At 40.7% G+C, this 14,685-nt stretch overlaps 1 protein-coding gene across 3 annotated transcripts in view; it reads left to right on the plus strand.

The window, feature by feature from the left end:
• Positions 1-860: 860 nt before the first annotated feature.
• The window catches only part of gramd4a (GRAM domain containing 4a), a 147,225-nt gene continuing 133,400 nt past the window's right edge, over positions 861-14,685 (plus strand). For 2 of the 3 annotated variants that reach the window (XM_043713699.1, XM_043713700.1), the window contains exon 1: positions 861-1,052. In XM_043713699.1, coding sequence (XP_043569634.1) covers positions 1,018-1,052 — 35 coding nt within the window. In that variant the 5' untranslated portion in view covers positions 861-1,017. Of the gene's footprint in view, positions 1,053-11,589; positions 11,709-14,685 lie in introns of all 3 variants that reach the window. The other variant, XM_043713701.1, reaches the window with a different exon arrangement.

The raw sequence follows: 14,685 nt of genomic DNA on the forward strand, positions 1-14,685 counted from the left end.
GTTGCTTTCTTCTCTCATCATGCGTCGTTGCAGCAAATTTAAATATTTGGGAGTTCCAATATTTTTAATGCATATTATTTATTTAAAGTATTAACCACTTCCGGGATTTGTATCTCCATGAAGCCTTTGAAATGTGGATGGCAGTACAATTGCTAAAAATTCCATACAGAAACGATAAGGCAAATAAAATTGCAAAGGCAAAAATAACTCTGAAAAATCGCATCCTGAAAAGATGTCAACGTTTTGGCCATTTCATCTGAGTTGAAAAGCTGCTGAGGACAAAGTGGAAAGAGGGAACGATCTGAATATGACAAGTGTTACAATGTGGCTGCAGACAAGCAAACTTGTGGATGTGTGAGGATGGTGCATGAGTGATAAGCGTGGCACGGTTAGGGCAGCAGCTCCCATGTCAGGAGTGGCTCCAGCCGGCAGCGGCTGAACTTTGATCGACATCTGCCATCTGCCTGCCCACGTATACGAAAATCCTCCTGTGCCTGATCCTGTTGTCTACCACCTTCACTAACTCAGTCGCCCTCATTTTCAGAGGGTGTAAAGTGAAAAAATAAAGTTCCAGCACAAAATCTGGCTGCCATTCAATTTGGGGCGGTTGAGGGGTAATTCTTTCGAAGCGAAGAGACGCAGCTCCGCGACTTCATTCATCCTTTCCGAGCGTGCGAATGGGAAGACGCGGATTGGTGGAGCCGTGCGGTTTCGGAACGGGAGCCGGGGGCGATGGTGGCAGGATGGGGGAATCCGGAGCCGTATAATCCAGTTCCGGGTTTTGTATTTGACGGTGGGGTCAGTGGCGCTGCCGTTGAGCTCGCGGCCGTTGATTGTTGTGGATAAGCACGCGCTCGGAGCGAGCCCGGCGGGAGACTCGGCTGTCCGTTTTTCCGCCACTCCGTCTAGCTGGCGGGGGAGGGGGAGCCACGAGCAGCGATTTGAAGATCTCGGGGCATTAGTGGCTGAAGCGGCGGCGGGGGAAGGGTTGTCGGGCTTGGCGCTCGGCAGGTGTTCATGAAAGTTAGCTGTGATTTTCCTGTCAGAGCCGGGTGAGTGCGGCGCCGATCGTTCTTTGTTCATTCTTGCGCCCGGGAGAAGGGATCTGGGATGCCCGTGGCCGCCCGCATCGGGCCTGCCTTTACCGTTGTCGCTGTCATGGCCGGTGCCAGTCCCCCTGCTCCACATCCTCCGGGTTCGGGCCTTGAGTTGCATGTCTGTCTGTGTGTCAGTCAGTCAGTAATGGTAAAGTGTTTGATCCAGGTTCAGCCTTTTACCTTTCTAACATTAACGTCAATGTCAGTGTGTGGGTGTGTGTTTGCTGTCAGCGGGCCTTGTCGATAAGGCCCAACGCGACCCCCTTGGCAACTGAAAGCAGGTCTTGTGTTGGATATTAACCTGGACCTTTAACCGCTCATCCCCACCCTCCTCTCGTTCGTTACATATGGTAAGAGGATGCTGGTGCCACGATCCTCTCCAATGCAACGCAAAAGTAATTCCCATGGATGATTTTCATTCAAAAGATGAAATACAAATTTAAGCAATTGTTGACGTCGAATTGATCGTGTCTTCCGAATGGATTAAATGTTGGCTGAGTGTGTTGCTAAATTTTGTTCCTGAAATTTGCGCCTTCGGATTTATTTACTGTGATTAAAGTAGCGATGTTTAAATCCTAAACGTAATTTAAAACAAAACACAGCGATTAGGAATGCATGTAGGTGTTTAGGCCACGGCTCTAACAGTCCCACCATACAGAGCTTGGGAAAGGTAACAGTGAATATTTGTTAGAACAAAATCAAGAACGAATGACTGTCATTATCGGAGACTTGAAATATTAGAGCTCTTTCACGTGGTAGTTAGACAGGAATTTAAAAACGGAACGGAATCCGTTAGTGGTTTTCAAGGTTAGTGAAAGGGCTGAGAATAATTAGCGACAAATTGTTTTCGGAGGTTGGCAAATTGTTTGCCAGAAAGCGTAGCCTCAAGAATGTTATTGGAAGATGGAAGGGAAGCAGATATATTTTTCATGCTGAGGCCTTTTGGAATGGTGTTACAAGTGTCTACTAAGGCAGTGTAGAAAAATAATTGCAAATATATTTTCAATAGAAGGTTATAAAAGAGAAGAGCAAGGAAATGAGCTCTAGTTGATGAGTTTGGTCAAGCAAATGGCCTTCTCAGCTTTAATTTCAATGTTCCCAAAAGGTCCTGGTTTACAGTCATTGATGACTATTTCTGTATTTGTATGTCTTTATGCTTTATGTTGGGTAATTTCTTTCTGATTGGCAGCTGCAATGGTGATAGAATCATAGAGTCATATAGCACAGAAACAGATGCTTTGGTCCAACTTGTCCATGCCAATCAAATTTCCCAAACTAAACTAAAGTACATTTGCAACATTTGGCCTGTATCCTTCAAAACCTTCCCTATTCATGTCAATATCTGTGGTAGGAGAAAGTGAGGACTGCAGATACTGGAGATCAGGGTTGAAAGTGTGGTGCTGGAAAAGCACAGCCGGTCAGGCAGCATCTGAGGAGCAGGAGAATCGACGTTTCAGGCATAAGCCCTTCATCAGGAATACAGGCAGGAGGCTGGAAGAACACAGCAGGCTAGGCAGCATTAGGAGGTGCAGAAGTTGACATTTCGGGTGTAACCCTTCTTCAGAACTGGGGTCTTGAACAGGCTGGTTTTAAAAAAAATGTGGGTTCTGTGATATTGTTGGAACGTTTTTACACTTCTGGACATTACTAACAAGGATAGCATTTATATTAGCCATCTTTGTCTTTGTCTTTGAAAAGATGGTGGTGAACTGCCTTCTTGAACTGTGCATTTATTATTCTGTGGGTACACTCACAATGCTGTTAGGAAGGAAATTTGAAGTTCCAGGATTTTGACCCAATAACATTTAAGAACAATTATATTGTTTAGATTTCTTGAAGGAAAACCATGTTTGATTAGCTTACTGGACTTTTTTTTCATGAGATAAGAGAGTGTTGATCTTGCCAATGACATGCATTAATTTTCAGAAAGTGCTTAGTGTTGCAAAACAGACTTGTGGGCAAAGTTAAAGTTGAAGGAATATAAGAAACAGTAACAGAATTGGTACAAAATTGGCTGAATGATAAACAGCCATAGAGATGTACAGCATGGAAACAGACCCTTCAGTTCAACCCGTCCATGCCGACCAGCTATCGCAACTCAATCTAGTCCCACCTGCCAGCACCGGCCCATATCCCTCCAAACCCTTTCTAGTCATATACCCATCCAAATGCCTCTTAAATGTTGCAATTGTACCAGCCTCCACCACTTCCTCTGGCAGCTCATTCCATACTTGAACCACCCACTACATGAAAAAGTTGCCCCTTAGGTCTCCTTTATATCTTTCCCCTCTCACCCTAAACCTATGCCCTCTAGTTCTGGACTCCCCCACCCCAGGGAAAAGACTTTGTCTATTTATCCTATCCATGCCCCTTATGATTCTGTAAAACTCTATAAGGTCACCCCTCAGCCTCCGACGTTCCAGGGAAAACAGCCCCAGCATGTTCAGCCTCTCCCTATAGCTCAAATCCTCCAACCCTGACAACATCCTTGTAAATCTTTTCTGAACCCTTTCAAGTTTCACAACATGTTTCTGATAGGAAGGAGACCGGAATTGCACGCAGTATTACAACAGTGGCCTAACCAATGTCCTGTGCAGCTGCAACATGACCTCCCAATCCTGTACTCAATACTCTGACCAATAAAAGAAAGCATACCAAACGCCTTCTTCACTATCCCATCTACCTGCGACTCCACTTTCAAGGAGCTATGAACCTGCACTCCAAATCTCTTTCTTCAGCAATACTCCCTTAGGACCTTACCATTAAGTATATAAGTCCTGCTAAGATTTGCTTTCCCAAAATGCAGCACCTCACATTTATCTGAATTAAACTCCATTTGCCACTTCTCAGCCCATTGGCCCATCTGGTCCAGGTCCTGTTGTAATCTGAGGTAACCTTCTTTGCTGTCCACTACAACTTCAATTTTGGTGTCATCTGTACCTCTGTTGCTCGTATCCAAATCATTTATGTAAATGACAAATAGTAAAGTGGGCTGGGGAAGGGGTAGTAATGAAGTTCTGAAGGGATCGTGTTGAGACAGTGATTTTTCCGAATTATATTATTCATGATCTAGATCTTAGAGTACAGGATGCAAATTCAAAATTTGCGATGATACTTAACCTAACATTGTAAACTGAGAAGAGTAACATGGAACTTCAAATATATTGGTTGAATGGGTGAATAGGCGAGTGATGAAATTAATTGTGGAGAAGTGTGAGGAGATAAGTAGGAGGAACATCAATCTAAAATTAACAGGTACATTGCTAAATGATGTGCAGCAGCAGAAAGACCTGACTGTATATGTATATAAATCTGTAAGGGTAGCAGATCAGGTTGAAACTGTACAGGCCTTATTAATTCAGGCCTGGCCTACAAGAGTGAGAAGATTATGTTCAACGAATAGACATTAATTTGGCCTGCGATGGAATATAGTATCCAGTTCTTGCCCAGCACCTTATGAATGACAAATAAAAGAATATGCAGAGATGCTAGGCGGGTAGCAGTAAGGAAGATGCAGCACTGATACAATGTGCTTAGTAGCTGTCTTTACTCTCTCAGTTCATAGAATCTCTGCAGTGTGGAAGTAGACATTCAGTCCATCGTGTCTACACTAACCCTCTGAAGAGCATCCCACCCTGACCTGGCCCCCTACCCTATCCCAGTAACCCTGCATTACCATGGTTACTCCATCTAATATAAACATCTGTGGACACAATGGGCAAATGCATACAACCTGAACACCTTTGAGCTGTGGGAGGACACTGGAGCACTCGGAGGAAACCCATGCAGACATGGGGACAGTGTGCAAACTCCACACAGACAGTTGCTGGAGGATGGAATCAAACCTGGCGCTGAGGCAATACTGCTAATTACTGAGCCCCGATGCCGTTCTGTGATTCGTGGTTTGCGTGAGATTTAGATGAGCATTTCTAGGTGATCATGTTCTTGTGTACCCGCTGTCCTTATTCTTCTGTCAGAGGTTAGAGGTTTGGAATGTGCTGTCAGAATTGACACTTATTAAAGGATAAATTAAACAGAATGCGTCACAGGTTACATTTGCGAGAGAGCATCTTCATGTTTACAATAAATAATGTGTCCATAACTCTTGTTGACCTTACTTTGTTGAGGAGGGAATGATCATTCCTCAAAGGTAACACTGCTGTAATGATATTAAACAGTTAAGAAAGAAACTTTAAAATTTGAACAAGATAGATGAAAAGTTTAACCAAGCTTATGAAAAAAATGATTGCATTTTTATATAGTGCCTTCAGAGTTTAAACTCATTCCATAATGTTTTCCAGCTGATGGAATACTTTGCAGGTTTGGTTACTTCAGGATATTTGCAGTCCTCTCATTCTGGCCAATTCACAACTTTAATTCTTTTTTGTTTACCTCACCCTCAGCTGCCGAGATCTTATTTACTGGTGTTCCCTCCCTAAACCTTTCCTCTTCTCTCTTCGTTAAGTTGCAGTTAACTTCGTTAAGTTTGAAAACTGCTTCTTTACAAAGGTTTTGGTGATCTATCATAATTCTGTAGTGTGGTGTCAAATTTTGTTTCATAATGCTGTTGTGGAACATCATGGTACGTTTACTAGCTTAAATATGCAAGGCATTGTTATAGACTGCCTGAGACTTTTGGCAGGGTGTCCGTTTTAACATATGTGAATGATGGCACTTCTGATAATGCAGTACACACTCAGTTCTGCTTAGAAATATTAAACTTATGAACTATGGAAAAACATATAGGGTGTCATATTGATAGCTGAAAATGTGTTGCTGGAAAAGCGCAGCAGGTCAGGCAGCATCCAGGGAACAGGAGAATCGACGTTTCGGGCATAAGCCCTTCTTCAGGAATTTCTCCTGCTCCTTGGATACTGCCTGACCTGCTGCGCTTTTCCAGCAACACATTTTCAGCTCTGATCTCCAGCATCTGCAGACCTCACATTCTCCTGTCATATTGATAGAACTGTCTAACCTGTTGGTCCTTGCACTTACGTTTCCCTATTCTTACATATTTGAAACAATGTCCTGTTAGTGTGTCTGTGAAAAGTACAGTTGATTTAGATGGAATTGAATTGAATTGAACTGAATTGAATTTTACTGTTTCACATTTTATTATTACTTCCTTACCAGGTTAGAATACTGAAGACAAAAATGAATGGTGCTCTTTTTCAGTATATTAGATATCTAAGTTAATGATGTCTGACGTTTTGTTTTGATAAGAACTAATTATTTTTTAGGAAGCTACATTTGATTATCTGTGGACAAGCAAGGCTTATGTGGGTTTTAAAGGAAGATGTTTACTTTAGGTGGCTGTTTCATTCTTCTCCACTGACCACATTGTACTACGTCTTGCTGTCAATTAATTTACTGGCAAGGCCCTGCATTAAGAGAGTAGGATGGATGGCTCTTATTGGTGGTAGTATGTATAACACCTGTTGGCAAGTACTTGTGCCAGGTAGAAATTCTGGTAAATAAAAGTTATGTGGATTATTACACTGCATCTGGAATGGTGCATTTAATTTACCAAGCACTACTTCAGTATTCTTTGGGAAAAATGAGACAGTTTCAGTGTCAATCTTCCAGAGAGTAAGTTTTGCAGATTCCATGCCTCTAAGCTGAGATAATGAAAAAGCTTGGAGTAGCAGGAAGGAAACATATAAAAATGTCAGTTATGGTGCAATTTTTTTTGAAGAATTAAGGAAAATGAAGTGAGAAAATAAAACTAAATTGTAGTGATTTAAAAAAATATTGGTACATTAAAAGAAAATACATCTTTTTTTTAACCAATCCTACAATCTTGTATTTTGATTCCTCATTTCGTTTTTGGTAGGAACAAAGCAGACTACGAAAGGAAAGTGTTCATGCTGCATGTGTTGCTCAGGAAAGAACATTCCATCAGCCTATTCCTGTTCAAAACAGAACTATGTTCCTTGATTCTTTCCATCTAACTGTATTTGCAAATTTAGCTTCTGAACTAGAAGGTGACAACTCTGGCATTTCCAAAATTCAGCACTCTCTTTGTTGTTGTGACACCCTTTCCTATATACTCAAGACTCTGGTGAGACTTGAGCATACAACTTCCTGATTTAGGGGTAGGAGTACTGTTGATCAGTCAAACAGTCAGTTCACACAATAATGACAAGATAAATCTGAGCAAATTATATATACAACATTGCTGTCAGATTGCGATAAAGAAACAACAACGCTGATGCATACCAAGGATAGGTTAATTAAAACAATTTTTGATATGAACCTCTCAGTTTAAAAAAAAAATCATGGGATCTGAATGTCGCATGTTGAGCAGCCATTTGTTACCTATCCTTAGCTGCCCTTGCAAAGTTGGTGCTGAGCTGTATCCTTGAAATACTGCAGTGCATTGGTGTGGAAAGACCTACAAAGTTGTTATGTAGGAAGTTCCAGGATTTTGAACCACTGATATTGAAGGTGCAGTGATATATTTCCAAGTCAGGATGGTGAGTGGCAATGAAGTGGAACTTACCAAATGGTGGTGTTCCCATGTCCTTCCAGATGGTGGTATTCATGGGTTTGGAAGATATTGTTTAAGGAGCCTTGGTGAATTTCTGCAGTGTAATTTGTAGATAGTATGCACTGCTGCTACTGAGTATCAGTGGTGAAGGCAGCGTATGTATGTACATGTGGTCCCAACTAAGTGGGCTGCTTTGTCCTGGATGGTGTTGTCCATTCCTGATGAATTGATTTTCCTGCTCTGCAGATGCAGCCTGACCTGGTGTGCTTTTCTAGCACCACACTAATCTTATCCTGGATGGTATAATGCTTCTTGTGTTGTTGGAACTGCATTCATTCAGACAAGTGGGGAGTATTCCATCAGACTCCTGGCATACTTCAAAACTGTTGGGGAAGGTTATAGTGTTGAAAAGTCATTCTTTTTTCATGTTGTGTTGTTTTAATGAATTACCCTACTGAAGGAATTATCTGGATGTACAAATGGGGAGGCTTCTACAACTTCAGAGTCAGAAGCTGATATTGAAATATTGTTATTGCAAATAGATGTCAACTTCAGTGAATGGAGTGACCATTTGGAATATTAGACATTGCAAACTCAAAACTGTTTTGGTGTTGACCTTAACCACTCCTGAGAAATACTACTTATTTTGTTAGCATACTTAATGGAGCTGCATTTCATCCCCTTAGCATCTCCACACACATTTTGTGTCACTTGTCTTAATCAGCATTCTCTTTTGCTTGAGTATATGTATTTTGTTTATCAATGTTTTGATAAATGGGTAGCACGGTGGCACAGTGGTTAGCACTGCTGTCTCACAGCGCCAGAGACCCGGGTTCAATTTCCGCCTCAGGCAACTGTCTGTGTGGAGTTTGAACATTCTCCCCATGTCTGCGTGCGTTTCCTCCAGGTGCTCCGGTTTCCTCCCACAGTCCAAAGATGTGCAGGTTAAGTGAATTGGCCATGCTAAATTGCCCGTAGTGTTAGGTGAAGGGGCAAATGTAGGGGAAGTGGGTCTGGGTGGGTTGCTTTTCAGAGGGTCGGTGTGGACTTATTGGGCCAAAGGGCCTGTTTCCACACTGTAAGTAATATAATCTAATCTAATCTAATCTAAAATCTAATCTAAATTTGCTACTTGTATTGCTGCATTGATGCTTTCAACTTTATCTCTTGGTTGAATTGATTGATCAGAACGCCAGGTTCTTGGTTGACAATGCATTATTATATAGCTAAAAACAATGACTGCAGATGCTGGAAACCAGAGTCTAGATTAGAGTGGTGCTGGAAAAGCACAGCATTTCAGGCAGTATCCGAGGAGCAGTAAAATCGACATTTGGGCAAAAGCCCTTATTACATTGATCATTACTGTATTTGCTTATAGCTCCAGTATTCTCTGTCTGTTATTTGGTTTGGGCAGCGATACTTTTATAAATAATCACCAAATATACCTAGGTGCCTTCAAAGTGGCCAGATTTATTTTGAACTTCTTTAAACAGTCTTCAAATTATGTTCCGTGACACTGCCATACCTGAATGTTCCCTGTAATCAATGCTACATATTTAATAAGTTCTGTGAACATGTGTTTTGAAGGTCTGTGGATACTTGGGATTGATTTATTTTCGACAGTCCTTTCGTTGACCTGTTAAACTTTTTTTTGAAACAAGACATTATTTGAAAGTCACATGTCTTGTGATAACTGCTTGTTTAGTACAGAAGCCCTGTCTGGATTTGCAGTTGTCAGGTTGCACCTTCTACTCAGGGGATTATTTGTTTGATTGGATTTTTCAGTTAGTTGCCAGTGTGGGTAAGGTGAAATGTTTCCCAGCCCAGCTTTCCTGCTTCTGACTATCCTCTTGTTAGGTAGGCTCCAGTGTGGTACATGGAGTTCTGGTTTGTTCAGAACCCTAATTGTCCTCTTTGAAGAAACCTCCATACTGTTGTTTCCTGACCAAGATACTAGAGACCCCTGTCACGGATTGGTGACACTGATCCACACATGCCAAAACATCAGACTGACTGCTCTCTGAACATTCCATGAATTATCCTCTTTCCTTTCAGAGCAGCCCAGTATTGCACAAAAGTCTTATTTCGCCAAGGTGAATAAGCGAGAGAAATCCTTTTTTTTCCTTTAAGCACCTGGTCCATGCGTGTATTTTGCATTATTTAAGATAATAAACATTGTTTGTTGTGTCATTTTGGTAGATATCCAGTCAAGATTTAATTGAATGTTGGAGCAGGTCCCATGGGCTGAATGGCCTCCTCCTGGTCCTATATACCTAATGATATGGTTAAAAATAAGGATGGTGGTGCTGATTCAAAAGCAAAACTCATCTCTGTTTCTGTATCTATGAATTTATTCACTGCAGACTTCTGTTAAGGTCAGGTTGTTAAGTATATTCAAGGCTAAGCTGGTCAGATGTTTAATATGTAAGGGAATCATGGGTTGTGGGAAAAGGCAAGAAGATGGAATGGGATTATCAGATATTTTGACCTTAATTTCTCCACATGCAGCACACCACTTTAGTTTCCAACCTTCCCACCAGTCAATAATGAATTTTGAAAGAGTTTTATTTAACATTTAAAATAATAAAAACAATTTTAGCATTTGGCATTAACAAGCACTACTGTTTGCACAAATTTCTTTTAATTAAAACATTACATGTATAACATTTCAACCCCACAGTTATGACAAGATGAAACAATGATTAAACTGTTCAACCCACCATACACCAATACACAAAATAAAAAGAATCCTCAAACACTTGTTTCACACATTTGTGCTGAAAAGCCCTGTCAAACATGAGAAAACGTAGAATTTTTGTGAATTAACTTGTGCTGATGATGTATCAAGTATTTTGTTTTTCTGCATGTTTTGATGTGTAGTGTACTATCCTCAGAGCTCTTATATTAAAGCTTATGTGTCATGTCTCCAGGAGCAAAGGAAATATGCTGATTAGTGTTGATCCTCGTATCTTGCAGTGGCATGTACCAAATGACAGCTGCTGCACTGACAACTCCTAACGCATAATGTTTGTCTTTGAGCATTGCTTGTATTTCTTCTTAACTGGTTTTATGGCAGGTTGACTTGTTTTTATTGTTTGTTCTGTTATGCCTAATGGGTCTAAATTGTTGTAAATTTCATATTTTAATTTATTGTATTTGTGCAATCAGTAATATAAATTGATGCAATCTAAAAAACAACTTTAAACGCACTTATGTGCAGGTAGTATAGAGGGGAAATAGAATGGGTAAGATTTACAAACACGCATAATTACATTGAGGCATAAGGCACTAGCTCGTAAGGAACTGTACAAGGGAGCTATTGTCCTAGTTCCCATTCAGTTTTTTTCTTTAAGGTATCTGAGGTATGTTTAGTGCCTATTTTGCCTTCTAAAAATTGCTTTGTTTTCTCACTTGTGAAACAAAATTTGTAATGACTGAGCTTCAATAAAATCTTCAAGCAGCTTATATTTAGAATCTAATTACGTTTTGAAAAATCAGTTTGATACACGGCACTCCAAAACCAGTACTATATGTTACAATTGAATTTGCATGTTCGCTCTTTATTCAAATGTGGAAAGCAATCTCCTCATTACGTATGTTACTATAGATGTTTTAGTAAGTACTTGCAATTATTGCTGTCCTTGCCAGAAAACTAAAAGGAATTCCGTGTATTAAAATAAGAAGTGCAGTTGTACATAAGAGAAAAAAAACAATATTTAAAGACTGGATCCAGCCATTAATGCTTTAAATTTTTTTTTGTGTACGTTTTAAGGTATTGTATCCCTCATGTTTGTGAAGTAGTCTCAGCATGTATCTTAAATCAAGTTATTGCAGTTTGGTACACTTGGTCACACTGAGTCGGAAGGTTCTTTATTCAAGTTCTATTCCAAGATTTGAGGACATAATCTGGATTGGTTTTCCACTCCATCACTAAGGGGAGGAATTAACAGGAATGACCTTTACAGATGAGATACTAAATAAAGACCCTATTTGTCTGTTCAGGTGAACATTACAGATTGCAGAACACTTTTGCAAGAAGAGCACCAAGCAACACTTTTGCCTCAGCTACACCATCAAAAATCTTTTGCATAATTTGGCTGCTGCATTTGCTGACAAAATAAGTGAGTACAGTGCAAATTGTCATTTTACAAAGACCCAAGGTTGTTTTTGGACCTGTTGAAATACTCTATAAATGCATCTTCATCTTTGCCTTGCACCTCAGTTGATCAATACAATGACTCTCTTTTAAGACTCCACAAAATCTACTCTCATCATACCATTACTCACTTCCCTCTTGCTTCTTTGACTCAGAATCTGTTTTTGCTTCAGTTTACTCTTGTAAGGTTCCTTGGGATGCTTTGCTAAATTAGGTGTTCTATAAAAAGAAGTTGTTCTTGTTAAACTAAAATGTCCATGCAGTACCATGTTTAATTTAAAGGGATATTTGGTCCATTGACTGCGCTATAGGAGTTGTGCTAGAAGTTCTTGTATAAGTTCTTCTATGTAAAGAAAAGTAGGATTGGCCAGAGTTATGCAAGGATGAATAAGATTGGCCAGTTTTCATTCTGAACAGATATAGGCATAAGACAACACTGGACTTGACAGTCCTTCCAACTCCCTCAAAATGGCTGATTGGGTGAAGCACCAGCAAATAGTCACTGAAATCATAACTGTGTATTAATCAGATTTTAGATGAGACTTGGATAGAGGAGCAGTATTAAATACCAGGTTGATTTGCAGGCATAGTCCTACTGCTTATGGTAGTTATAATGGTGTGAGTGTGATTTGTGTTCACATAGGGGCGGCACGGTGGTTCAGTGATTAGCACTGCTGCCTCACAGCACCAGGGACCTGCGTTCGATTCCATCCTCAAGCTGTATGTCTGTTTGGAGTTTACACATTTTCCCCATGTCTGCATGGGCTTCCTTCCAGTCCACAGATGTGCAGGTAAAGTGAATTGGCCTTGCTAAGTTGCCCATAGTGTTTGGGGATGTGTAGATGCATTAGTCAGGGGAAATGTAGAGTAAAAGGGTTAGCGGAATGGTTCTGGGTCAGTTACTGCATGGAGGGTTGCTGTTGACTTGTTGGGCCAAATGGCTTGTTGCCACACTGTGGGGATTCTATGATAATGTGTTAGAAATTGTAATTTTTTAAAAAAATTGGTTTTTGGAATAACTAGATTTGACTTAGTCTTTTGGTGGCTGTTTTAACTTAATGCAAATATACACAGCAGCTCATAAACGAGAAGACAAAATATTATAACTGTCTCTAGACAAAAAAATAGTAGGTAAACTAATGTGGCTCAAGACTGGTAAGTCCCTGGACCTGATGTTTCATTGAGTACAGGATTTGGGAAGTCATGTTGCGGCTGTACAGGACATTGGTTAGGCCACTGTTGGAATATTGTGTGCAATTCTGGTCTCCTTCCTATAGGAAAGATGTTGTGAAACCTGAAAGGGTTCAGAAAAGATTTACAAGGATGTTGCCAGGGTTGGAGGATTTGAGCCTATAGGGAGAGGCTGAACAGGCTGGGGCTGTTTTCCCTGGAGCGTCGGAGACTGAGGGGTGAGCTTATAGAGGTTTACAAAATTATGAGGGGCATGGATAGGATAAAAAGACAGTCTTTTCCCTGGGGTCAGGGAGTCCAGAACTAGGTTTAGGGTGAGAGGGGAAAGATATAAAAAAAAGAGACCTAAGGGGCAATTTTTTCACGCAGAGGGTAGTACATGTATGGAATGAGCTGCCAGCGGGAGTGGTGGAGGCTGGTACAATTGCAACATTTAAGAGGCATTTGGATGGGTATATGAATAGAAAGGGTTTGGAGGGATATGGGCCGGTCTGGCAGGTGGGACTAGATTGGGTTGGGATATCTGACCGAAGGGTCTGTTTCCATACTGTACATCTCTATGACTCTTCCTAGGATATTGAAGGAACTCATGGATGCACTAGTAGTAATCTTCCAGGAAGTCCACAGGATTGGAAAACTGTCAATGTAGTATCTTTATTTAAAAAGGGAAGGAGACAAAAACAGGAAACTGTAGGCCAGTTAGTTTTACAACTGTCCCTGGGAAAATATTAACCTACTGTAAAGGATTGAATAGCAAAGCATTTAGAAATGTGTATGATCAAGCAGAGTCAACATGGCTTTATGAAAGGGAAATTGTGCCTGATAAATGTATTACAATTCGTTGAAGTAACAAGGAGGATAGATAAAGCAGTGGCAGTGAATGGAATATATGTGGATTGTTAGAAAGCATTCTATAACATACCATGTAACCCTACTTAAGTTAAGAGCCCATGGTGTGTGAGGTAGTATATTATGGATAAAGGATTGGCTAACTACTAGAAGACGGATTTGGGATAAGGAGGAATTTTCAGTATGGCAACCTCTAACTAGTAATGCGCCACATCTATTTACAATATGTAATCGTAACTTGGGTTAGGAAAGTGACTACTATAGCCAAGTTGGTGGAAAACACAAAAGTGGATGGGAAGTGAAATGGTGAGCATGGAGCCTGCAGGGGAATATAGACAGTTTGAGAGTGGGACAATGTTATGTACTTCGGCAGGAAGAACAGAGGAATTGATTATTTAAATAGAGAAAAACTGCAAGAAGTTACTGAAGACAGGTATTTGAGAGCCCTTGTTCATGAATCTCAAAAAGCTAGCATCCAAATTCATTGGATAATAGAGAAGGTAAATGCAATGTTGGCCTTTATTTCAAAGGGAATGGAGTATAACAGTAGGATGATTTTGCGGAAACTGTCCAATGGTCAGACCACAGCTGTAAGCAATTTTGGGTTCCATATCTAGGGAAAGATACACACTGCCTTGAAGGCAGTCAGAGAAGTTTGCCATGCTGGTATGAGGAGAAAGTAAGGTCTGCAGATGCTGGAGATCAGAGCTGGAAATGTGTTGCTGGAAAAGCGCAGCAGGTCAGGCAGCATCCAGGGAACAGGAGAATCGACGTTTCGGGCATAAGCCCTTCTTCAGGAATGGGGAAAGATGGATTCCTGAAGAAGGGCTTATGCCCGAAACGTCGATTCTCCTGTTCCCTGGATGCTGCCTGACCTGCTGCGCTTTTCCAGCAACACATTT

The sequence above is a fragment of the Chiloscyllium plagiosum genome, chromosome 23 (assembly GCF_004010195.1).
Source record: "Chiloscyllium plagiosum isolate BGI_BamShark_2017 chromosome 23, ASM401019v2, whole genome shotgun sequence".
NCBI lineage: Eukaryota > Metazoa > Chordata > Chondrichthyes > Orectolobiformes > Hemiscylliidae > Chiloscyllium > Chiloscyllium plagiosum.